Source organism: Xiphophorus couchianus, chromosome 17, assembly GCF_001444195.1.
Source record: "Xiphophorus couchianus chromosome 17, X_couchianus-1.0, whole genome shotgun sequence".
Classification (NCBI taxonomy): Eukaryota; Metazoa; Chordata; class Actinopteri; order Cyprinodontiformes; family Poeciliidae; genus Xiphophorus; species Xiphophorus couchianus.
Genome location: NC_040244.1, coordinates 17,947,124 through 17,974,649, shown reverse-complemented (window position 1 = coordinate 17,974,649; position 27,526 = coordinate 17,947,124). Strand labels below are relative to the sequence as shown.

The 27,526-nt window shown below is 39.2% G+C and overlaps 1 protein-coding gene across 2 annotated transcripts in view; it reads left to right on the top strand.

The window, feature by feature from the left end:
* Window positions 1-27,526, top strand: part of cog5 (component of oligomeric golgi complex 5) — an 83,685-nt gene that overhangs the window by 47,805 nt on the left and 8,354 nt on the right. Inside the window, exons 9-16 of one of the 2 annotated variants that reach the window (XM_028043544.1) lie at window positions 8,058-8,217; window positions 8,965-9,077; window positions 11,467-11,544; window positions 16,974-17,055; window positions 22,750-22,954; window positions 24,629-24,790; window positions 25,658-25,757; window positions 26,999-27,109. In XM_028043544.1, coding sequence (XP_027899345.1) covers window positions 8,058-8,217; window positions 8,965-9,077; window positions 11,467-11,544; window positions 16,974-17,055; window positions 22,750-22,954; window positions 24,629-24,790; window positions 25,658-25,757; window positions 26,999-27,109 — 1,011 coding nt within the window. Of the gene's footprint in view, window positions 1-8,057; window positions 8,218-8,964; window positions 9,078-11,466; window positions 11,545-16,970; window positions 17,056-22,749; window positions 22,955-24,628; window positions 24,791-25,657; window positions 25,758-26,998; window positions 27,110-27,526 lie in introns of both variants that reach the window. The other variant, XM_028043543.1, reaches the window with a different exon arrangement.

The window sequence follows — 27,526 nt, the reverse complement described above, 5'->3', positions numbered from 1 at the left end:
CATTTGGCCATGACTGTATATATATATATATATATATATATATATATATATACACTTTCTGGCCAAAAAAAAGTTGCCACCAAAAAATGGTCACACTCTCTAATATTTTGGTGGACCGCCTTTAGCTTTGATTACAGCCCGCATTCGCTGTGGCATTGTTTCAATAAGCTTCTGCAGTGTCACAAGATTTATTTCCATCCAGTGTTGCATTAATCTTTCACCAAGATCTTGTATTGATGATGGGAGAGTCTGACCACTGCGCAGAGCCTTCTCCAGCACATCCCAAAGATTCTCAATGGGGTTAAGGTCTGGACTCTGTGGTGGCCAATCCATGTGTGAAAAAGATGTCTCATGCTCCCTGAACCACTCTTTCACAATGTGAGCCCGATGAATCCTGGCATTGTCATCTTGGAATATGCCCGTTCCATTTAGGAAGACAAAATCCATTGATGGAATAACCTGGTCATTCAGTATATTCAGGTAGTCAGCTGACCTCATTCTTTGGGCACACAATGTTGCTGAACCTTGACCTGACCAACTGCAGCAACCCCAGATCATAGCACTGCCCCCACAGGCTTGTACAGTAGGCACTAGGCATGATGGGTGCATCACTTCACCTGCCTCTCTTCTTACCCTGATGCGCCCATCACTCTGGAACAGGGTAAATCTGGACTCATCAGACCACATGACCCTCTTCCATTCCTCCAGAGTCCAATCTTTATGCTCCCTAGCAAACTGAAGCCTTTTTTTCTGGTTAGCCTTACTGATTAGAGGTTTCCTTACGGCTACACAGCTGTTCAATCCCAACCCGTTGAGGTGTCAAACTCCAGTCCTGGAGGGCCACTGCCCTGCAACTTTTAGATGTGCCTCTGCTGCACCACACCTGAATAGAATAATTAGGTCATTAAGGCTCTGGAGAACTGATCTACACAAGGAGGAGGTAATTAAGCCATTTCATTCCAGTGTTTTGTATCTGTGGCACATCTAAAAACTGCAGGACAGTGGCCCTTAAGGACTGGAGTTTGACACCCCTGCCTTAGATGTTTTCTCTGCTTGATGCATGCCAATGATTTGACCCTTCTTAAACAGTCTTTTCCACGACCACAGGATGTGTCTTTTGCCATGGTTGTTTTTTTTTTTGTTTATTTGTTTATCAGGAGAACATACATACATTAATATTACAAGAAAGATGAGAGATAGCAGACCTAACAATCTGATGATGGCCACAGTCAGAACGACACAGGCTTTCTGAACACCACCTCTTTTTTTTTTTTTTTGTTTATTTGTTTATCAGGAGAACATACATACATTGATATTACATACATTTTGCAAAGCTTACATGACTTCTCCGATTTTTTCTTTTTTTTTTTTTTAACACACAATGAACACAAATCCCCGTACTGACATAACAAAAACGAGACCAAATAAGTAAAATTACATTAAAAAAAATATAAAAAAAATAAAATAAAATAAAAAATAAAAAGGGGGGGTGGGGGGGATGAGGGGGTTGGACGGCATTGAGAGCCTAAAAGGCAACAACACTTTACTCAATTCTTCTGTAAATTTTAGTCCCATGACATGATGGGTCAGTCACATCAAGATATGCATTATAAAGGCAGAGATTTTAAGTATGTCACAAAAGGTGCCCACTTGTGAGTAAATTTTGCTGAACTACCTTTCACTGTTAATAAAATCTTTTCTATCCTTAAGCATGATCTTACAGTATTAAGCCATTGTGAAGTAGATGGAGATATAGGAGATTTCCAGCAGAGTAAAATGCAGCGTCTGGCAAGGAGAGAACAGAAAGCCAAGACCTCCCCCTGCAGGGGCGACAGATTAAGTGAGGTCCCTGGAACTCCAAAAATGGCAATTAGTGGATCGCTTCGGATCTGGATTCCAAAAACCCCTGAGAGTATGGAAAAGACATAGTTCCAAAATTTTTGTAAGTTCGGGCAAAAGAAAAACATATGACTTAAGTTGCAGGGAGAGGTCTGGCATCTGTCACACTGGTCCAAAATCGAAGGAAAAATTGTAGATAGACAGGATTTTGAGAAGTGGACTCTGTTTATCACTTTAAACTGTACAAGCTGTAATCTGGCACATGGTGTGCTTTGACGTATACTGAGAATAACTTTATCCCACCATGAATCAGACAGTTTTACACCCAATTCACGTTCCCAAAGAGTTCTGGTTTTACCCGATGAATCGGGCTCAATTCCCATAAGCTTTCCATATATATTGGAAAGGGGTGATTTCAGATTGGGTGTCAAAACTAGAAGGTCGACCCATGGTGGATCAACAGGAAGAGTTAGAAAATTAGGGAACAACGAAGAAACACAATGTCTAATTTGGAAATAGAGAAACAGATGAGAAGTAGGTAGGTTAAATTTCGAGGACAACTCCGAAAAACTAAGAAATAGACCATCTTTGTAGAGATCTCTCATTGTACAAATGCCTCTCTCATGCCAAACTCTGTAGCCAACATTAGTGGTCGCAGGAGAAAATAAAGGATTTTTTAATAACGGCATTTTAATAGAGGGAGACATAAATTTAAAATGGGACCTAAATTGTGACCAGATCTTAAGTGTAGAGAGCACTATAGGATTTGTAATAACAGAGGATAGTTTAATTGGTAGTGATGAATAGATAATTGAGGCAGGTGAAAAAGATGTAGAAATCGATTGAATTTCAAGTTTACACCAGATCAGATTAGGTGAATTTAGCCAATAAATCAATTTATGAATATGTGAAGACCAGTAATGCATTGCAAAATTGGGTAAGGAAAGACCACCACTCGTGGTGAACTGCTGCAATAGAGAAAGCCTCAATCTGGGGGCCTTATTGTTCCACAAAAATGAAGAAACCATCTGATCGAGGGACTTGAAGAACTGTCTATGCAAGAATAGAGGGATACATTGAAATAAAAAAAGAAGTCTCGGTAGAACATTCATTTTAATAACATTAATCCTGCCAATTAGTGAAAGAGGGAGAGAGTTCCATCTCTGAAAATCTGATGCAATTTGAGAGACTAGGGGGGGCAAAATTCTGAGAAAACATTGAGGGCAGAGTACGTGTAATATTAATTCCCAAGTACCTAAACCCTGAGGGGCTGAGTCTAAAAGGAATGTCAGGAAGCCCAAGTTCCAATGCCAATGAGTTTACTGGGTAGCATTCACTTTTAAGCAAGTTAATTTTGTAGCCGGAGAAAGATCCAAATTTTTCAAGAATATCCAAAATTGGAGGAAGACTATGTAAAGGATCCGAAACATACAAGAGAAGGTCGTCTGCATATAAAGACAGTTTAAGTTCAACACCAGAGCGGATAATTCCATGAAAAGAAGAGAGGGATCTTAGCGCAGCAGAAAGAGGTTCAATGGCTAACGCAAACAAGAGAGGAGAAAGAGGACAACCCTGTCTCGTACCGCGTCCCAATGGAAAATAATCAGATTGGACGGAGTTGGTGACAATACAAGCCTGAGGAGATGAATAAAGTAGCTTGATCCAGGCCAAAAACCTCCCCCCAAAACCAAACCTATTGAGAACGGCAAAGAGGTACTCCCATTCTACTCGATCAAAGGCTTTCTCGGCTTCAAGAGAAATGATCACCTCCGGAGACGTGGGGGAATGAGCTGAAAAAATTGCATTCAATAGTGTACGAATATTAAAGAACAAATGACAACCTTTGATGAATCCATTCTGTTCATGCGAAATAATCTGAGGAAGCACCATCTCAAGCCGAGTTGCGAGTATTTTAGCTAAAATTTTAAAATCCACATTCAAGAGCGACAGGGGCCTATAAGACTCGCAAGCAGTAGGATCTTTACCCCTCTTCAACAGGAGAGAAATTGAAGCCTGAGCCAACGTGGGGGGCAACAGGCCACGCCCCAGGGACTCATTATAGACCTCGAGAAGAAGAGGGGCCATCTTGTCTTTAAATTTCTTTAAAAATTCGGCAGGAAAACCGTCCGAGCCGGGGGCCTTACCACTCTGCATATTATTGATTGATGTAAAAATTTCTTCCAATTTAATGGGAGCATCAAGTTGATCAGAAACCAATTTATTTAACCTAGGGACGTCAATATTCTGAAGAAAGGCAAATAACTCATCTGAGCCCGATTGCATTTCAGATTTATACAGATTACAATAAAAGTTCTTAAAAATGTCACTGATAGAAACAGGATCGGAAACGAGATTGCCTAACTGATCCTTGACTTGTGATATTGTGCGAGAGCTAGCTTCAGTTGGTGTGCCAGGAGCCTACTTGGTTTTTCTCCATGCTCATAATAAGAGGCTCGAGATCGAATCAAGAGAATCAGAAGTTGTTAGGAGATCAAGTTCAGTTTGAAGATCCAGTCGTTGCTTCAGTAAAGCGAATAACGGATTAGTGGCATTTTGCCTGTCGATTTCCTGAATTTTTGTTGATATTTCTGATATTTTAGTACGGATATTTTTATTAGCATTAGCTGAAAAAGAAATAATCTGACCCCGAAGATAGGCTTTTAATGTTTCCCATAATAATGAGAAAGACACTGTGTCACTCTTGTTAAACGTAAGGAAATCATCAATTGTTGATAGGATAAATTTATTGAATGCTTCATCTGATAACAGGAGACTATTAAATCTCCAACAAGGGCAAGAACGGGGTTTATTCATGAAGTTTATATCAAGGCTTAAAGGGGAATGATCAGAAATAATAATCGGATAGTATTCAGAAGATGTGACTCTATGCATTAAAGAGCCATCAATAAAAAAATAATCTATACGGGAATAGGACTGGTGTACCTGAGAGAAAAAAGAATACGTCTTAGTTAGCGGATTACATGCCCTCCATGGATCTACATACCCATTTTGGGTCATAAAGTCCGAAATTGATTTAGACATATTTGACTGTGTAGAGGCCCGAGATGAGGAGCGATCTAATGCTGGGTTCATTACACAGTTCAAGTTCCCCGCTAGAATCAACAAATGAGTGTCAAGAAAAGGAAGTGTGCTAAATAGATTATTTATAAAATCAGGATTATCAAAATTTGGTGCATAAATGTTCACTAATAAGACAGGGGTATGGAACAGACTACCTGCAATTATAAGAAATCTGCCATTTGTGTCTCGCATTATTTTTGATGCTGTGAAATGAACCTTCTTATTAAATAATATGGCTACTCCTCTAGCTTTCGAGTTGAAGCCCGAGTGGTAAATCTCTCCAACCCATGAATATTTGAGCCTGGACCAATTTGCATTCTGCAGATGTGTTTCCTGTAGAAATACTATATCAGGGTTTAGGCGCTTCAGATGAGAGTTTATTTTAGATCTCTTCACTGGACTATTAAGACCTTTAACATTCCAACTTAGGAATCTAACAGACACTTTCAAATCAACAGACATGTGACCAGTTGTTTAGAACAGAAGTTGAAAGATATTGCCACCCCCTCCATCCCCAAGAAGGGACAAAAAAAAAAAAAAAATCACAAAAAAACAAAAGAAAACATATACAAACATCCCCCCCCCCCCCTTGCTTGCACTCTGCCCTTCCCCAAATGAAGGGACCGTGCAGACTCCAACAGGAGCCACTTTAAACTTATCCTTACAGCCAAACAGCACAACAAAAAAGCTCCCTTTAATACTAGGCGACTCCTGCAGAATCAGCAGAATAGAGAGAAAATTAAAATATACAATAGGCACTATTCTAGGAAATCAACAACACCTGCAGAAAACATCCATCATTTGAATTACACAAGTAAGCCCCGACTATTTCGAAACAGTCCGTTTTTTCTTTTTTCCTTTCTTCCCATTTCTCCTTAATGTGAAAATATTACTTAACCAAACAAAACAAAGTCCCCAGAATGTGAAACAAATCCTTGTGATTATAGCTCTCACTTGATAATGGACTCGATGTAGATATTAGCCTCCTCCGGAGAGGTGAAAACTCGCGTAGTTCCACCATGGGTAATCCGCAACCGGGCCGGATGGAGCAAGCCGAACCGGACCCCCTCAATGCCACGGAGTCGGCGACGGCAATCTGTAAAGGCAGCCCGTGCTCGGGCCGTCCTAGCAGTATAATCGGGGAAAACGAAGATGGTCGTACCGTTCATCTTAATCCGCTGCAGCTCCCTTGCCTTCGACAGGATTTTCACACAGTCGGAGTAGTAATGTAGCTTAGCTACGATGGGGAGAGGGCGCTCACCTGCCTTGGGTTTCGGGATCGGGATACGGTGAGCGCGGTCGAGCAACGGTTCCTCCGCGAAACCGAAGGCTTAGCAACCGAGAGACCGCAGCCGTCGAAGCCGATAAAGGGTCGTCCTCCGGGACACCAATGATGCGGATGTTCTGACGCCGGGACCGGGATTCCAAGTCATCACATTTGTCCTCCAACTGTGCCACAGTTTTAGTAAGGCTGTCCACTGTCTTCCGGAGGCCAACGATGTCATCAGTGCAGGTGGATAGGGATTTCTCCATCTCAGCAACCGTTACGTTTAGCCCCGTAAAACTCTCCTGCACCGCAGTGAGGCCAGAGGACAATTCCTTCTTGAAGGACAGCAGCTCGGACTTAATCGAAGAAAGACTTTCACCAAGAACAGCATGAAACTCTGCCTTAAGTATAGCAGTAAAGTCATCCCGGAGAGCCGCAAGCAGCTCCTGTTTAAGACTGCTGGCATTGCTAATTGCAGCGGCTCGGGCCGCCGCCTCCGACACAGGAGTTGACTCAGCACAGGCCGAGGACTCACCACGAGGAGCAGGCCGCAAGTGGGACTGAATCGAATTTCCTCCTTTAACCGGCTTTGGTGGCATTTTAGTGTCCAAAAAAAAGGATAGTGTTCAATGTATTGATTAGTTATCGTTTGAAGTCGAAGTCGAGAAAATGTGTCAGGTAATAACCGAAAAAAAAAAAAAACAGCTAACCCGCAGGAGCACGCCAAGACACGACTTACTCCACCGCCATTCAGCCGGAAGTCCATGGTTGTTTAAGAAATGAGGAGTTACTCATTGCATCAGCTGGGGTTAAATAACTTGTTGCCAGCTGAAAGATAATCGCCTATGCAGTACTTATCCAATAGGAGGCTTGTACCTATTTGCTTAGTTAAATCCAGGTGGCGACTTTTTTTTTGGCCAGGCAGTGTATATACAGTATATATATATATATATATATATATATATATATATATATATATATATATATATATATATATACATATATATATATGTTCTTTATATCATCACCTTGCCATTATACTTCAACAGGATGTTTATGAGGCTCACAGAGAGCAGGTGGGGGTAGCAAGCGAGAAGGTGACAAAATTTACACAGCGTTTTTTTATTATTATTATTGCAAAGTAATGTTAATTCACACCCACAGGATTGGGGACAATTCTTCTAAAACTCTTGCATTCCAGATTTAGCTTCCAGAGCGCCAACATTCCATACCTTCTTTATTCTTAGTGATCCTTAGTGATTTTTTTCATGCAGGCAGAACTTTGGTTTTTATAGGGGCAATTTTATTCTTAAGCTTCATAGTGTTTAGACTGAAGTTACCTTCCAGAAGTTACCTAACCCCTAACCCTAACAAAAGGATACCAGACTATTTGTCAGAGTTCAGTGATAATAAGAAGCGTTGTATATAGCAGCGCTAACCTTGTATACCTTATTACTTTCAGTCACCACAGGAATTTGTAACCAGTTTCTTATCTGAAATATTATTCATACTTTGAAACATTATCATTTTAATGCTCCGTATAGTAATAAAAAGCAAAGAATTATTTGTATTTTCATCCTTCCATTCCACTTCAGGCCTTGGTATAGTTGGTTTGGTGCAGAACAGTCATACAACAGTCATATCCTGTTCTGCAGCAGTTTGTTCCACAGCTGTTCTGTAGGTACTAAAAACCTGCCAGGTTTGCACTACTGTAGATCAGAATTAGTGCTTTAACTGGTCCCATACGTGTTTGATTGGGGGAGGAATGGGAGTTAGGCCAATGAATGAAGAACATCAAAATTACATGAGCATTTTCTCACAGTTTACATTTTATTCCTTAATGTTTTTCCTCTTTTTTCTCTTTGCTCAGAACCCAACCCAGGTTGGAACAGCTTTGCAAGTTTTTTATAACTTGGGCAGTTTAAGAGAGACTATCACCTCTGTGGTAGGGGGTTATCAGACCACCATAAAGGATAATGTCTCGAAAGCCCTTGACATCAAGGGTTTGACACAACCAACTAACCCCAGAGGTAAGAATCAACCAATAACTGGTTCAATTACTATAGAAGTTGGACTTAAGCACAGTTAAATTTCAGAAAGATAAAAGACAATGGCACTTTCTGGGTCGGCCCAGTTCATAAGTTGGCTGGATCCCAAATAAAATATTATACCATGGCCATAGAGAATAGTTTGTTGAATCCAGGGAAAAATGTGATCTTCACACTAATGTGATATCCACTACTGTTCTAGTTTTTCAAATGTGTAGTCAGACATGATAAAATGCATGATAAAAGTCTTTGTTGATATTTAAGTTAATGAATAGTAAAATAATTTTTCTAATCCTGTCAGAAACTAACCTTATACAATGAATCAGAGCTAAAGCTGCATAGAGAGCATCCTACATACAAGTAGAAGTTGGATCAATCCCAGGCCTAGATAGACTACCCTGCTGCCACAAATACTGAGCTAAGTGTTCAAAAATAGTCCATGGCAACAACAGTATCTTATCTTTGCTCTTCTGTGGAAAACTACTTCACAGGTGTTTCAACACCCAAATGATTTTTCTAAATTCTTGTTCTTTTATTTTAAAGGTTTTCATTTAGCCAAAACTAGTTCACACTTGTCTCATCACCATTACCTCAGTGTGCTTATTAGGATTTCAGGACATGTGCAAAGTAAAACTGACATTTCAAGCATGTTTTGGGCTATGTATAAGGGAATTTTGACTCTGATCTGAATGATTTTAAAAACAGAAACGCTGCTTGTCCTCCTTCCAGGAGCTCCTGGGAGAGCAGTGATGCCTACACCAGGCAACACGGCAGCATTCCGTGCTGCTCTATGGACCAACCTGGAGAAACTGATGGACCAGATATGTGCTGCATGCAGACAGGTACACACACTAGGGGTTGAACGACTACATATTTTTTAAGGTCGACTACATCATGATAATAGTCGAGTCGATGTCGACTAGTCGCGGTGACGTCATAGTGACGTAAGCGCAAAAACCCTTCACAACTACTTGGAGGCTTTATTAGCTATTTTCACGGCACACACACACACACTCTCCCCTTCTCCTGCTTTTACTAAGTCTATTATGGAGATTCTTCGTGAGCAGCGGGGAAAAGTTTGTTGCACAAAGTCGGGTCTGACTTTTTTTTTTCTAAACACTGCCTGATGCTGATGATCTCTGGATAGTTACTATAGGAGTCAAATTATCACACTGACTACATGGTGCTTTTGGAACATCACAAGCCAAACTTGTTATGAACGGATCCCGTTTGGTTACAGCTGAATTCAACAAAATCACCTGCTTCTCCTCCGCCCGATGCGCGGCAGGAAGCTCTGCTGACTCAGCAGATTGAACGATTTAAGATATTTTCTAGTCAACGTCAACATGATAAAAGTCGAGTCGATGTCGAGTTGACTAGTCGTTGTGACGTCATAGCAACGCAAGACGCAAAGCTTTGGAGTAACGTACAGGCTTTATTACCCGTTTTCACGGAAAAATACGGCATTTACACAGAACAGCAACAAGTGAAACAACAAAACATCGGGATAGTTTATGATGAATAATAAGTTGCTGGGAAACCAACATTCAAAAGGAAACGCACATCTTTTAGATGGCATGTAAAAACAATAAAAAGAGGTGGCACGGGGGCCGGAGGGGGGGGGGGGTGGGTAAATAAAGTTAATTCGCTGTCAATATTCTCTTCGCTAAGAGTTGTTGGGGTTTTTTCTTGGTTGACATGTAGGAAAACAAGGGCATCAACATGAGCCGGATGAAGGCTTGCCCGCTTTCTCGTAATGGTATTCCCAGCGAGAGAGAAAATCCTCTCGCTGGGAGTGCTGGTTGCCGGAACAGCTAAATATTTTCTGCTGAGGTTTGCCAGACGGGGAAATCTGCCCTGGTTGCTGGCCCACCACTGCAGCGGGTTCGCCATGGTGGGGATCTGCGGTAGCGAAAAAAAATCAAGGATTTCTTCGGCAGCAGTGGTGCTGTGTGTGTAATGTATTAGTTAGATCGTCGTGACAAAGACACTCGCTAGCCGGCTAAGTGACATCCTTAGCGGGAAGGGGGCGAGTTTTAGACGGCTCGTGTTTTGTAGTGGACTGCAGCTGCAACTCCATCTCCTTTTAAAAACACTGTAAAACCACAAATATGCATCCATCTACATATCATTTAAACTAATGTATTAACTTATTTTTCTTGTGTCTTGTGACGTATACTGTGCTGTCAGATCAGCACAGGCTGTCACCACCGGCAATCACATGACTGCGACTAGTCGACATCAAATGTAAAAACTCGCGAGACGTCCTAGAGTCGACTAGTCGACTAATTGGTTCAACCCCTAACACACACACCCAAACTGGCTCCACATTCACTTTATTAGATCAATCCTAAAAAACGACTCATCATGCTGAATGGTCGGTTGCAAACGTTTCGGCTCTTTGAAGTGAATGACAGGAGCCGGCTCCTCACTGAGAGCCATTTTTCATTATAAGGTAGGAGATACAAAAACAGCAGCAGGAGTGAGAGAAAGAGAGAGAGAGAGAGAGATTTCCCCACTTTTTTCCCTTTCACTGCTCAGCTCTCACTCTTTCAGTGGCTCCACTGAGCAGAGTCCACTTTGCTCATGGCGGAACTTTGCTTTGATTTAGTACGGCAGCCTTGTGGCCATTCATGTGTGAGAATATGGGATCATACCATTATGTTAAAACAGTGGGTGGGGGGACAGACATGACAGTCAGGTGAGTCCGTCCCCTCAGTCAAGACAGTGGTGAGGAGGAGAGTGTGCCGCAAAACCCATAAATATAAGCGACACCTGTAGAAGAGAAGCAGGATCTGGCTGAAAACTAAAGATATTATAGAATAATAAATTATTACTATGAATCTGTTCAGTAAATTTGTTTGCAGTATTTTGTTAGTTTGTTTTTGTTAAAAATTAAAAGTTTGATTAAAATATTACACAAAAGTAAGAATGTCTGCTTTCATAACAGAACAAATACATAAAATTAAGCAAGTACAAGACTTATCTTATAGGGAACATTGAATGCAAAAAGATTTATCAAAAAAAATCTATTTGTCTAGTTATGTTTATATATGGGGCTGCAGATGATCTTAAATTAAGAGCCATTTGGGAACCAAAAGAGATGGCTTTTTTGGGAGCCAAGCCACAAAAGCCAGCTCTCTGAAAAGAGCTGAAATTCCCATCACTGTATAGTGATGGGAATTTCAGCATAATTTGTGTCATGACTGACGTATGTTAAAAATCCTACAGGTGCAGCACCTACAGAAAGTACTGATGAAGAAAAGAGACCCTGTCAGCCATGTGTGCTTTATTGATGAGATCATCAAGGTAAGTGGGCTTAAGTGTTTTGCTTATGGTTTCGATCTATATGTCTGCTTAATGTTTGGACCTTAAGGGAATATCAATTCTGCTCAACTTATTCAAACTTCTATAATTCACAGTAGATGTGATCTCATAGTTCTTTAACCCCTTAACCCTCGCCCCCTGTGAGGGTTAAGGGGTTAAAAATGCCTGAAATACCATTTTTAATGCCTGAAAAGGTATACCCAAATTAAATCAGCTGCTATTCTTGAACAATTTGGAGTACATGCAAAAGCTTGATCTCTTTATGAAGATGACAAGCAAAATGTTCTATTTTTGCAGTCAAAAATACTGTAACTATAAGTAGTTTGTAGCTCTTACGTTTGTAACACAAAAGAAATTGAAAAATGTTGCCTCACCCAGAATTTTTATTTTTATTTCTTGTAAATACACATTGAATGTTGAATGTATGGACTGGGAAATACAATAAATCTGTAGAATAAAGTATTCTGCTCATGGATTTCAAGACTGATCAAGATAGCACAAAAAGAAATGTCAATTTGGACATGTTTATTTTTGAGGATGTACAAAAATAAACATTGCACACTTTGGAGTCCAAATGGCACTCCAAAGTGTGCCATTTGGAGTCTCCATTTGGTGCCTCCAAATGGCACACTTGGACAACATCTGATATACAAACTTCAAATGATTGTAACTCCTCAGTGCTTCAACATACAGTCAGAGGATCAGATTCCTCTGATCATTATCAGAGGAATCTTATAGTGGAAATTACTTATAATTATATAAATAAAATAGCATATCTGGGGGGGGGGTTAGCGTACAGTCAGACCTCCTCCCTCTTCTTGCAATATGCTGTCCGTCCGTCCGCCCGCCCCCATCCATCCGCATGTCTTCTGATTACCAGTTTTTCTTTTTGGTAAACAAAAATCTAAATCACTCTGATGTTACACAGTTACACTACAAATACCTGCATTGCTATAACTATTTTTTATTTATTTTTAAGGAATAATTATTGCCTTAAAATCTTTTTAGAACAGGTGTGATCAGATGGTCTTTCAAGCTTAATGCTATTAATATCAAGTCAGTATAACAAGTTTGAGCTAGAAAAGTTATGCACACCAATCTGGCCCTTTGGGAAAATATTATAACAACTTAACTCCTAAAACAGTCTGTATTGTTGGAATTTATATTTTTACTATTTTGTCAATGAGTGCATCACTAAATTCGAAAATATCATTAAATGAAGTTACTTTTCCAGTTCAGTGACAAACTCACTCCACTTTGTGAAACTAATGTGCTGAGCAAGCCTGCTTATGGCAGCAGTTGCTCAGGAGGTAGGAGTTCACCATGTCATTGGTGGGTTGCCAGTTCACAACACAGCTCTGTCTGTATCAGTCATTTTGTCCTTTGGCAAGATGCTCTACATCCCTCCCTGGCCTGCTGCTGGTGGTCAGAGGGCCTGGTGGTGTCAGACTGCCCCAGGTCAGCTGTGGCTACAGTGCGGCTTACCAGCATCAGCGTTTGAATAACTGTATTAATGGAAGAATGACAGATTGATAGAGTAAAGCTCTTTGGAGTCTCATATAGTAACACCTCATGTCACAATGTAAAGAAATTCATAATAGATTAGAAACAATATCACTGACAATCTGTAAAGGGTTACAATTTCTAAGGCTTTGGGAATCCATAGAACCACAATGAGAATCATTATCCACACATGGAACAGTGAGAACATTCTCACGAGTGATTGGCCTACCAAAATTTCTCCAAGTAATTGATCATTTATTTTAGAGGAGTTTAGAGAAGAAGCAGAGTTAGAATTCCTTATAATGTCAATATGCACGGATAAAGCACAACAAAAATTTAAAAAACAACAACTTTGGAAGGAACACAAAAAACTGGGATGTTAAGAATAAATAAATCAATGAAGATGAGGTTTTAGATGGATTTGCTGTGTTCAGAGCAACAACAGCTCTTGGGTAGAAACTGTTTTTAATTTGTTTGTCCTTGACTTTATTACCCTGAAACACCTCCCTGAGGGCAGGAGTTTGTAGAGGTGGTGGCTAGGGTGTGAGGGGTCCTTGATGATGCTGCGGGCTCTCTGGAGGCAGCAGGTCCTGTGCATCTCCTCCAGAGATGAAAGAGGGCAGCCAATCAGTCTCTGGGCAGTGTGTATGACCCTCCGGAGCTGCTGGAAAACCAAAGTGAGATACCATGACTCAACACCAACTCCACAGAGCAGGGATAGGACACCAAGAGCTCAGTTTTCCGAGAATCCTCAGGAAGTACGGTCTTCTTCAGGACTGAAGAGGAGTTAGCTTTTCAGGTCAGGTCTTCGCTGATCTAGGTGCCAAGGAACCTGAATTTTGGCACCATCTCCACCCTCTCCCTATTTATAATGATGTGCTGAATGTCTGGTCGACAATTGTTCCATCTCCATTCTGTATGCGATCTCATCTCCTCCAGAGATGTGCCCCACCACCATGGTATCATCAGCAAACTTTATGATTTATTTGGATGGGTGGGGCTACAGTCATGGGTGTAGAGGCTGTAGAATAGGGGGCTTAGCACACAGCTTTGTGGAGAACCGGTGCTGAGGACAGGTGGGATCCTACTCTCACCCTCTGTCAGGAAGACCATGATCCAGCAGCAGATGTTGTGTGAGAGACTCATGTCCCCCAGTTTCCAGAACATCTAAACTTCTGCCGATCTTATTTGGCTCGGCTAAGGTCAAAGTTCATGATTCAACAACAGGTACCCTTAAGGAAAAAACCTTAAGGGTACCTTTAAAAGCCAAATATGCTGAAAATCCCTCCAATGGTGTTCAATTACAACAATTATGCAAAACAAATTTGCCAAAAATTCCTTCACAGTGATGTAATGAACTGTGTACCAGTTATTGCAAACTTGAGGGCAATTATTCCTGGCTAGGGAGGGACAACCAATCTGATCCAATCAGGTTATGTTTGTCTGATTTTCACAAGCAGTTGTTTGATGATCTGAAAAAGAACAATAGACAGAATTTGTGAAAGATATACTTATTGCAGTCACTGAAAATAATAGAATAAAATATCCAGCAGAAGTCAGCTCAACCATCTGTCTTGATCATTACCGAGGGGAGAGAATTTCTCAATGACACAAGCTTACGCACAAATACTTGGTTATTACTGTAGTCATGTCTTCATTATACAGTACGTACTTACCAAAAAGTCTAATATAAGTTGATTTTTATCAATTTTTAGATAAAAATCACAAAAGAGAAACTACAAAAGAGATCTCTTTGACTGTGTCATTTATCTCACAAAATTGCAAACCAAACAAGACATGTTGCAAAAAACGTCCCTTCTATCAGTATACCAACAAAGGAGCACTAAAGGTTTTGAGGTTACAAAAAATTATGTTTTAATATGCTGAACATGAACTGTTGATTAGGAAAGAATGATAGTTGTAAAGAAAAGGAGAGAAATGTCACCTTTTTCAGTTACAGTTCTAATAGTTTCAGTAGTAACCATAGCAGTCTCTCTGTGGTCATCATCAGCGTTTCCCTTTTCCCTTTCTACAAAACCTAGTAGTAGAAATCAGACTGGGAGACTGTTACCATGGCAACAAAGCTCTCACCAATTACCCATAGATGGAGGTGTGATTTGAGACCTAATGACATGTGTAAATGCAAGGCTCCACAGCAGTGCAGCTGCACCGCCATTTTCCCTGTCCTTTACATGAGCCTGTGTGTTTTTTTCCACTAAGGTGTAAACATGTCGGCTCACAGCAGCTTGCAGAAATTGTTCAACAGTATTTATTGCAAACATGTTTTAATCCCTTGCCTGAAACTCACAAGCCATGTGTCAAATCCAGACTGAGCTGCAAATGAGCTGCAGCTCCCACTCTCTTTTGTTGTTCAGAAAACACTGAAGGAGTCCATGTCTCATTCTTGTTTTCCACTTGGTCTTTTACGTCTCCAGCTGAGAAGCTGAAAAAGATTGACTTGACAAAAAAAACATTTTTTTTTCCCATAAAAATCCTGGCTAATGAACCGGATAACATTACAGATCACACTTGATTGGCAACACATTAGAAACATCTAATGATTAATCAAGAAATTATTTATAGGTTAACATATTTGGGTGTGCATGTTAATTAAGACATGTTTGAATTACTTATATCAGTCAGTGAGAGAGAAAGAGAGTCTATCTTGGAATGAAATCAGACCTAAAGAAGAATCTCTTCACACAACAGTAAATGATCACTGACACATTTATTTCTAATCAAGTTTGAGAATTTATAGCCCAACTTTACAGCTGAATTATTATTGAATAACTTCTTACTTCAACTACTGGTATGCATATAAACCAGGCTACTTATATGGCAAAGTTGAATATTAAAATGAGAATCAAATCAGATTAATAAAGAAACTATGACAAAGTGAAATAGAATATTGAAAAACAACTTCTAAACTACCTAACTAATTAAACAAAAATAAATAAAGGAAAAATCAGATTTATAGAATCATAAATGCAGCACAACAGTCTTGTAGGACAGAGTAACCCCTCTAAGACCCAAACAAAAAGGGCAGGAGGTTAAGTCACTGTCCAGACTCAGACTGGCCCACCGTCTTTCAACAATAGGTCATAAAACTCTGCATGTTGAGGGCTAACTCAGCATGCACAAAGAAAATGTGGTCTTAGGCTTTGTACGACTGCACAGTAGATATGAATTAGGAAATCAAAAAAGGAAGAGAAATGGGAACAAGAGGGAGAAAATGGAACAGTCTCACTCTGAGCCGATCGTCAGTTTGGATAAAGCAATGTCCAAAGATCCAAAAATTGATGGAACAGAAAAACTCTCTCCAGGCAGCAGACATAAACTGCTGGAGTTTCTTAGCAGAACCTCTGGTACTTTGGGTTGACTAAACCAAAGAAAGTACCTTTCGTGTTCAGGAATGGAGAGGTTGCCACAGCAGGCCTATGCAGGCAGACGCATCAAGAGACTTTGACGTCTCTATGGGAACGCAGAAACGTGATGTACGCAGACTGCTGCCTAGAAGTTCTCCAGTGAACACTTTGAAGGTTTTGAAATAAATCGTCTTCCTGGGCAGCAGGATAGAAGAAAAAGGTTCAGAGCTCTTGTCTCTTGGAGGTTGACTCCAACAAGACTTTGGGATTGAGGTCTTGCTTCTGTAGTGGGGATCAGTTCTTATCTGAACAGCAATGAGTTTTATTGCAGGGGGGAGTTTTGGCAGTGATGGCTCCAGCAGTGATGTCTCCAGCACAAGGAATGCTTAGGAATTAAATCTGATCAGTTTGTGAGTAAAAATGGATCACAACACAGGTCTCGGGTCATTCGCTGCATGCCTCCCCTCTCTCTCTCCTCCCTATGTTTTGTTCAAGAAAAAAAAGAGGAGATATCAGGGTCTCACTTATTTTGTCTGATAGCAGGATGGTCAGCCAGATATCCTCTACACCTTCTGGACAGATGTAACCGGTACACTCAGTGAGGACTTTCATCGAGCAACGGAAGGTATGACTGGTCTGTTTTTTCAGAACTTTTACATAAATTGTGTCACTGCTGGATTTCCACCCATGGTCTTGAACTCAAATTTAGTCACAACCAACAAGAATAGTTAACTGATCTGTAAGCTGTTTCTCTGTGTGGTCAGCACATTATGTTGATTATAATATAGTGTAATTTCATCTTAGCTGGATTATGTAACCATGTCAACGTGCTTGTTCATTTATAAAAGGTAGAAGCAACTGTCGTATGCTTTTCATCTATCTTCCTTTGCTGTCTGATGATCCAGAAGTATGCTGATCTGTGTTCTCGTTTTTAATATGTGATTTTGATTTAAGATATTTATGTGAAGTCAAACCAGACCAGAATTCAATTTTTAGTTTGCTATTTGTCATCTTTGAACTTATTCAGGCTCCAGACCTCAATAAGAGGGTTTAGTAACCTTCAAATATCCTCCAAAAACTGGATGATTATGATATTCATAATGACAATGTGTCGTCATAAACATTATTATGCTAACAGGCTTACTTTGACTTGTTTACTCTGTTTTGAAATGATTCATCATTGTACTCTTTAATTGTAGATCCAGTCAGCAAGATGCAGACAACAATTATACAAAGATTTTATAACAAATTTTTCAGTTCTCTGCACAAATCTCTCTTTTACACTTATGGGCCCAGCATGGTTGAGCCGATGTGCCAAAATAGGTTCTCATTGTCACAGTTGCCTGGTGAAAATCCCAACATTTTGTTCTCAGCTTCAGGTCATTCACTCCTCTTTGTCACAACCCCCGGCAAACATTTCACCCCGTCTGTATTCAAAACTATTGTGTGATTGGTCTGAATTTCAGGAATATGTTTTATTTTCTCCTCCATGCTTGTAAACTCTCTGTTGTCGTTCCTCTCTACCATTATCAATGGGTTTGCTGTACTGTTGTAAACCACAAATGACATCTTACTGCAGTGTGAGGGGATTTTACAGCAGAGTGTGACTTGTTTACCTGGAATGGTGTTTACAAAACCTCAACTGTTTGGCTGTGGTCTGACCATGCAGGGCCCTTAACCGCTGTCCTGGAATATCTGAGCACAGCAACAGAGTAAGAAAAGCAGCCACAACGTTCGATACATTCTCTTTCTGTGAATGTCTTTGAAAATTGTAAAAAGAAAAACTAATAATAAGATTAACAACCTAATGTACACAACCTACAGTTTAGCAAATTGTGTACTGAAGAACTGACCATGATTTTTAAAGCTCAGATGTGCTAGACAGCTCATTAAGTGTGGCTGATATAAAATCAGGCTGCACAACAGAACAACAGGTACCAGGAGTCAACGCTGATCACTTTGTTGATCATTGAAAATGATTTGATCAGGACCCTTAATTGATATGAAATGAACATAAATTTAAAGCCTTGCTACATGTATACAGTACCTCACAACCAAAAGTCAATGTTAATGTGATGGTTTTAGCTATATATCTATGAGTGATCATTTTATATTGCAATATATGAATAAAGTTTACATGTTGACTAGAATTTGCATCATTTCCTCCTCCAAAAAGGCCCACGTAAATCAGCTGTGGTTGACTTAACTTTATTGGTGACAGATCATTAAACTTAGAGGACACACATGCACAGCAGAGTCACTCATGCAGTCCTGTGTGAACAGGATAAAAATTAAGCAAATAAAGGTGCAGTATTTTGCAAAATCACTTTTTGTTTTGACTTTGTATTATGTCATAATGTTATTCCCTCATCAAACACACATCTGGAACACATCTGCTTGGATTCCTTCATGCATTCTTAAGGAATCCTTGACTTTTCCATGGCAACTGAATCACTGCCTTTTCACACAACTCTTTCTCGAAGGTGCAGTCCCCAAGCTGAGCTTCTCCCTCACAGAGCAGCACTCTTCCACAACTCCCCCACTTAGCTCCTTCAGACTAGTGCCAGCAGCAAATAGAAAAACACCTGGTGGAACTGCATATCTGCTGATCTTATCATACAAGCTACCTCTCACTCCATGCTGGTAAAAATGGTAAAGGCTTAATGGAGAGATGTTTTTGTGATGATGTGGCTGAAGGCGCAGTGTCTGAAAGAGCAGAACCTTCTTAAAGTGTGACTAACACCCGTCTGAAAGCAAAACCTTGCCCCTGACAAATTTGGAATAATTCCAGAAAAGTGGGCGGAGCCAAAATACACTGCATGTGAGGATGAGCGGATAGGGTAAGAGAGGCTGTGTTAAAGACAAAAGAAGAACTGCTTTCACTTTGTTGCTATATTTATTGATTTTTCAGACTCCTGTAGTGACTTTTTTCAAAACAATAGCGAGTGCTATCTTGCTCTTTCTTTGTTGTTGGAGACTTTTATTGCGTATCACTGTACAGCTCTACTGCAGCCTGTCTGTCCTGAGCGAGCAGCAAGAGCAGCCATTATTCTCCATTAGCCTCCATTAGCTTCTCCTCCTTCCTCAGTCTGACAGTCATCAACTCAACACCAAACCTTCAACCACAGTCAGAGCAGAGCAGACCCATACCACTCTGTGTTCACATTCCAAATGTTGCCATTGGAGATGGAGTAGCATCACCTGCTACTCCATCTCCATCTTATTTGACCAACAAATTCTAGTTTGTTCATGTAAATAATAAATCTTCACACTCCAGGGCAGGACCAGCAAACCTACAGCTGTCCAGCTGCAATAGGAAAAGTCAACTGCTTAAGAATCGTTTGAACAAATAAGGATAGTATTGATACAGTTTTAGGCAAAATAACACCAAATTAAACAAATTGCACAAAAATGTCAGAATTTGCACCGAAACATAATGTTAGAACCACAAATAATCTATTTCAACATTTTATCAACAAAAAATTTGATTTGTGGATTAATTTAATTTAAGGTGTTAAATTGCAAATTCAAATTTCTTTTAAGTTATATTTGATATACATTGGATTTTTATAATAATTGTAGGTTACTTGATTGTGCTATAAAATGGCACTGTGTGACTGAAAAATACATAATACTGTCCCTGTGAATTTTTATTATACACATAATAAAAAACATGACATTGCAACTAAAAGCACAAAAGTCGCAGTTTAAAGTAAAAATTTGTGAACTCATCTGATTTAGAGGCAATTTAGAGTATATTTAATTAAACATGAAAACATTGTGCTGACACAGTCTGCATGTAGCTTACGTCAGAGCAACAATATAGCTTCTGTGATTGAATAAATGCATTCATAGCTCAGTTGTTTTAGCAGCAACACCATGTTTGTAAAATTATTGTTACTGTTTGTATCTGCTTCCCTAAATATGTGGATTTTAATATGATGGTTTGTTTAAAGAAAGTGCCTGAGTTCATAATGATTCTTTCATTGTAGTCATCACTTAAACTGAATAAATTCTCCCTTCAGAAAAGTACAATGATAAGTATCTTTTTTTTAAATCACTGAAATATAAAGTGCAGGTAGTGGATGGGTGCTTAATTGGGTGTATGTTTGAATATTTGTAAGACACAGACTAAGAAGAAGACTTAATTATTCCAACAACAGCATTCATTCTTTATCGCTCACATTCACACTCACTCTCTCCCGGATCACATGGAGGCGTTCAGCAAAGCGTTGTCTGATTACAGAGAATACCAAAGTGAGAATAGGAGAGGCGGTTTTGGCTGCTTGCTTTTGTACTTGGCTTCAGTCTAACTTTGTTAAAACCTGTTGTATCTCATAGGTTGTGTCTGAAAATATTCTTAGGCAGAAATAAGGAAAAAAAGTGTATTGTATTTAATTAACATGGAACTTGTGTAGAGACATTTTTGTTATAACAGTTTGTTTTTCATAATCAAAAGAAGCAAAGTATTACTGGCAATCAACATAATGAGTGTCTTTATACCAAAAGGCCTCATAGTTGCCTCAAACTGGTCAGGCACATCAGATGTGATCAGAGTATAGCAGATTATGAACTAAATTGTTCTGGTTAAATCAAAGAGAATATAATAGATGTAGATTAATTTCATGACAAAATCTTTGGTTCTTTCTTTTGTGGAAGAATTTTCTCTGCTTGTGCATTGCATACCTAGTTACACTCATTTATTGATTAGAACTGTTCAGTTTACTTAAATTAATTTGTGAAAAACTGCTTAATCCCTCAAGCTTTACAAAAAATATAGGTCAAACTCATGTCCAGTTATAAGTACTGTAAGATATTCTGGTTTAATCCGAATCTACCTGTAATTCTGTCAGGTTTGACACCTATTAAAGACAAATTAAACAAACACAGAAAAGACTAGAGAGTTAGATTCTTTTTATCTTGCGAGGAGAACGGATAGAGATGTGTTTCCAGTCACAAATCTCTGACCGCTCTGAAAACACATTTGTCCGCTCCTTTCTTTTTAATACTTTCGGAGTCCCTATCGCAGAGAACACTGCAGCTCTAAGGGGTGGGGGCAAAACACTTCATCTCTTAGTTGCAGTGCTAATGACAATCACTAACTAAAACACATGGTATCTACACACTAGATTATTCTGTTCCAGACACAGGGTAGAACAGAGCAAGTTGTACATCTTCACAGTGACGGTTTTATAGCCATCTAACAGGCCAAGGATGCAGAGGTTTCTGCTGAGCGATAACCCTGTTGAAAACGGTTCTCTGCTCTTCCTCAGAGAGAAAGGAACCAAAGTAATTCAACAACACAGAAACATCCTTTATGCTGAAATAAAAGAAAACAATAAAGGCAAATAAGACAAGAACATTATATAAGTAAAACTATAAAGCTACATGAAACATCAAATATTTGATAACAATATATACATTTTACCTAACAAATTCCCAAGGTGATTAACAGAAAAACTTGGACTCTGGTAGCACAACATCTGTTCTTTTTGCCATTTGTTGTGGTTGGTGCCATACAAATAAAGTAAATTAAATGCAAACAGTGGTTATATTGGTAAGGTGTGCTGTAATTGTGCAAATCACTGGAGCAGTGAATGAAACTAGCTGAAAATTTCTCTTTCCTATGCACAATCCATCCTTGGTTTGGCTTGTGATGGTCTAGCTCCAGTACAGCAAGAAAGTTGGGTTCCTCACAACAAAATATTATTTTGTCTTAGTTTCTAAAGTTAAAAAGTGGTATACAGTTTGTCATTTGTTTTGCGCAGAAAACATTTTTGCTACTGCAGTTAATTCTTATGTATAAGAACACAGGAGGAATGTTTGACAGTCAGAATTGAATTATTTGGAAAACAAACAATAAAAAGCCCATCTCCTACAACAATTATAATGGAGATTGTGTGATTTTTAGCAAACAAGCTGAATGAATACATAGTTCCCACAAATCTGAACTAGAAGTGATCTGCACCATCTTAGTAGGAAAGCGCATGCTCAGTGCATTGCAGACCCATGGCTTCCAGACCAGCTAAAGGAAAATATGTGGACAATCTTGGCCACTGTGCCAAGAAAGATACATGAACAAAGTCACTGCTGACCCGTATGAGACGGAGAAGGAAAATATGTCAGACGATAAGGTCAAGCTGCCTCCGATCCGATCTCTGATTTAACAGGACATTTTTTCCCCATGTTAATTTACCTGCCAATAGAACAAGTATGTTTTCATCAATATTAAGGAATTATTTATTTAAAACAAGTCTCTATACCTTGCTGAAAAGTTACTCTTAAGTTTGTTTATCTGCTTGCTTGTTTTCTTTTCCAGCCTCCTCTTTCCTCAAGCAAGCTTTTGAAGGAGAGTACCCGAAACTTTTGCGACTGTACAATGAGCTGTGGCGCCGTCTGCAGCAGTACAGCACAAGCCTGCAGGGGGCTCTGACGAGCAGTGGAGGGTTTGACACCCCTCTGGACCTCACTAACGCAGAAATAGAGAGCCAGGACCTGTTCACACATGGAAAACAGGACTACAAGTGAGTAAATCCAAATTAACCAACTAAACCAATTAAACCCACTTTCATTTTGTCTGGAGTGAAGCTGGGTGGCAAAGCATTTTTCAGAGTATCAATTTCTCACTGTTTGGTGCTAACACTCTTTAATACCAAAATGATCAGTTGTACAGCAACAGTAAAAACACAGCTGCCTACACTGTCCCTGTTTAATAGCAACAGCCTAGTCCGTCGTTTACGTACAGTACAGACCAAAAGTTTGGACACACCTTCTAATTCAGTGGGTTTTCTTTATTTTCATGACTATTTATAAGGCAAGAAATCCCACTTATTAACCTGACAGGGCACACCTATGAAGTGAAAACCATTTCAGGTGACTACCTGAAATGGTAGTCTTTTCTTGATGAAGCTCATCAAGAAAATGCAGAGTGTGTGCAAAGCAGTAATCACAGCAAAATGTTGCTACTTTGAAGAAACTAGAATATAAGGGCTATTTTCAGTTGTTTTACACTTTTTTGTTTAGTGCATATTTCCACATTTTTTATTGTTATTCATAGTTTTGATGCCTTCAGTGTGAATCTACAATGTCAATAGTCATGAAAATAAAGGAAACTCATTGAATTAAAAGGTGTGTCCAAACTTTTGGTCTGTACTGTAGATTGGTAGAGTTGTCTGCTCTACTTTAAAAAAAATGCTTTTCAATAAGAGAAGCAGACTGCTATATAACTTCCATGTATCTACAGAAATGTACATTCACTCTTCACATTGAGGTTTTAATGGTGCTATTGTTGTTTTATGTATCCCTGCCACCCTGAACAAATAAAGAATGTGTAGTGGCTCTGGGTGATATGCTACTGGGGAAAGATTCTATTTTTGCCTTTGTCTTGATGAACCTTTTTATTATCTAAGAGGAAACAGCACTGCCCCCTCTCTATTCATTTTCTATAGAGTTTGAGTAGCGAGGCGACGATCTGTTGCCCTCATCCAGCCAAGCAAACAGCGTACTTCATGCATTACGCTGAACACGGGGGCTAGTGACATGACACAAAAAAAGTTTGAAATTGTTTAACTTTTCCAGGGAGTGGAACAGTTGGAAAATCCATCCACCCGCCCACCAGCCTGCTCTCTGTGTGTTGAGCCGTTACTAAAGAAATGAGAGGGGAGGCTTAGCTTGATGCATCACAGTGAAACTTTCTGTCATTGGTTGAAAGAGAGAGACGTGACAAAAACAAAGGATTATTTTCCCCTCCTTTTATTATTGAGCCCATTTTAATTTATTGTGTGAATAATTGAGTTATTGTTTATCATGACAGGTCCTCTAACACACCCACATGACATGGCCTTTGAATTTTTCTGTGGATATCAGTCTGAACAGTTCCTTTCTTCCTTGTCCCAAAGGACATGAAGTCCATGATTTCCAAAAATGTGGACTCATCAGACTACAGGACACTATTCCACTTTGCATCAGTCCATCTCAGATGAGCTTAAGCCCAGAGAAACCTTTGGTGTTAAAGGGTTTTCACTTTGTATTTTAGAGTTTTAACTTGCACTTGCAGATGTAGCATCAAACTATGTTGGTACCGTGGTTTTATGTGGTAATATCTGTTACAGAATGATGTTGGTTTTTACTTCATTGCCGCCTGAGAGATTGAATGTCTGTGACATTATTTGATCCAGTGTCTTTGTGCGTTTATGCAGTCCAGAAAAGGCCTTGAAGGACTCTCTGCAGCCGTATGAGGCAGCATACCTCTCCAAGTCCTTGTCCCGTCTGTTTGATCCCATCAACCTGGTGTTCCCCATGGGGGGGCGTAACCCACCCTCCAATGATGAGCTGGAAAGCATCATTAAAACCATCAGCAGGTGAGTTCACTACATGCCAGCTGACTGTCTTACAGCACACATGTACTTGAAGTTTCAATGTTTCAGGTGTGAAAAAAATCAAACTTTATTTTTTATTTTAAATGTAATAGAAAGAAGGACATTCTTGATTAACTGATAGCTTGAAATTTCTCACACAGCTTAAAGCATGTTTTTCTAAAATGCAAAAATAAATGTAAGATAAATTGACTGACCTTTGTATTCTACTAGATGTTCCATGTAACTTTTGAGTGCTTTCAGATGACATGTTCTAAATCGATATGATATGAAAAAAAAACTGAATTTGTTTTTGTTACAAAAACACAAATATCCAAAAGAATCAGAGTCTCTGAGAGAGGAAGACCTGTTAGAATGTCTTCCTCTGTTAGAAGGTGTGATTCTGTTCCAAAAAGGTGACTTTTCTCCCAGCAGGTTCAGTAAAAGTCTTGATTGGATAAACGTGTTGTAACTTTTGTCGCCACTATTAAAGTCAGTGTGTGGCAGAGTTAAAAAAAAGAAGTGCTTTTAATTTTTCTAACTTTCCTGAACTTTTGGCTCTGTTAACATTTACTGTTTCTTCTCTAACATCAATGGGCTCATTTTTAGTTGAAAATTCAGGTATATTTTTGTCACTTATTTTGTTTATATGTAAAATAGCAGCACTCTCTCTTCTCGAATGTAAATGTCAAGAATAATACTGATTTGAGACATCAATATTCTGAGCTCATACGAAATGTTGGGTTGTTTCCTTAGAAAATATGTTTTCAGAAAAGTTATATGTACGAGTTATTTATTAAAAGCATTTCTATTACATCAGTCCATATTTCTGCATTACTAAGCTACATTTGACTGAGACTGTTTTATTTCCAGTGAGCTGAATGTGGCATCAGTGGATCCAAACCTCTCTCTTGCTGTGGCCAAGAATGCTGCAAAAACCATCCAACTCTTCTGTGTAAAGTCTGAGCAGCTGGTATGTACAGCAGCCTGTTGTACCTCAAACACAGGACAGTGTCTTATACCTTATGTACACTCATGTATGTGAGAAATTGTTAGCTCTAAGCTTTTACATCTTAGCATGTCAGAAATAAGCACCAGTTTTTCAAGCCTGTTACAGCTTCTGATAAGGTGACATTTGCTGTGAGCCAACAAAAATTAGGCCCAAGTGCAAAGGCATTGAGTGTGGGAAACAAAATTATGAAACTTAAACATTACATAATGTTTACTGCTTAATGCTAATAAAATAATCTTGATGAGCTGGCTATTGAAAAATGTGAGCACTTTGTCATATCTTCAATTTTCACCAATAACCAACAAAGAACATGAACACGGCAACAAAACTCAAAGGTTTCAAAGGTAACAAATCCAAAACATTCATGCAGTTTCTACAGAAGGAAACTGTAGGAAAAAGAGAAATGTTCTGCCATGTTGTTCTGCAGATATCAGTACCAACACCACCTACTGAAGTTAAAGTTATATCAGTAAAAAAAGTTTTTAGATTGTTTTTACAGTTTAGTTTTCTTTGGTTACTGCAGGTATGAAGCCCACCAACACAAATTCTACTCTTTGACAAGATCAATCCAAATTATTATCACAGTGAGATAATGAATGAATGAGATGCTAATCTCACAAACCTCATACCTCATGTTAAGCACGGTAGCACAGGGGTAATAATGTGGGCTTGTTTAGTCCTTAAGTTCACCATGAAATTCTCTGCATGCTGAAAGACTCTAAAGTCAAAATAAGACTTGGCAATGTGAACATTTGGGTTACCACCATAACCCAAAATACATCAGAACAGGAAAACGTCATTCGTCAAAATATTTCAGACCAGACCTGAAGATATCCTTGTGGAAATGAAGGTCTGGAAACATTGGTGAACTGAAATGAGTAAAGAATCCCTTCACAACAGTGAGACTCTTAACATGGTCTTTTTTCTGCAGAAACTTAATGATTACTACAACCAAATTACTTGTAGTAGGTAATTTAGGTTATCTACCTTTTGTTAGTTTTTGACAACTACAAAAATGGTTCTTTTGGGATATTTTATTTCTACAATGGTACAGGTTAAATATAACTTGTTGCCCAATTGCTAGAGCATAGGGAGACATTTGGGGAATTATTTTTAACATTTGCTGATTATGTCTTCGGTCTGTTAAACTTAACTTTGCACTCTGTAACTTATTAAACCCTTTGTGTCCTTCCCGTCCACAGCTCTGTACTCAAGGAGATGCCAGTCAGGTGATTGGACCATTGACAGAGGGGCAAAGAAGAAATGTTACTGTGGTCAACTCTCTGTACCGCCTACAACAGGCTGTTGCTAAGGTAACAGAGGAGAATTTCCAATTAACTTACTGAATTACACCAACTGTTTGTGTTTGTAGTGTGGTAGTTCTGACTTGCTGTTTCAGTTCATGTGACAGCTGTAAGCTACTTTGACTGTAAGGTTGCCTGTAAGCCTGTACGGTTGATGAAAATGAATGCTGAAATCTTGGACAAGGGTGCATAAAAACATAATTCTATTTCTAGAATTATGCTAATGCAGCACATTAGCTCTGTTACTTTCATTGAGATTTTTTCTTTATTCAAACTTTCATTCCTGCCTCTCAGGAAATTTTTTTCTGTTTTCGTTGGACAAGTATTTCTTCTTGATTAGGATGCTGTGCAGATGGACTGTTTTTTTTGCTCTTTTGTTACAATGTGTAACCATATCAACAGGGTGGTATTACAAAGGGAGTAGCT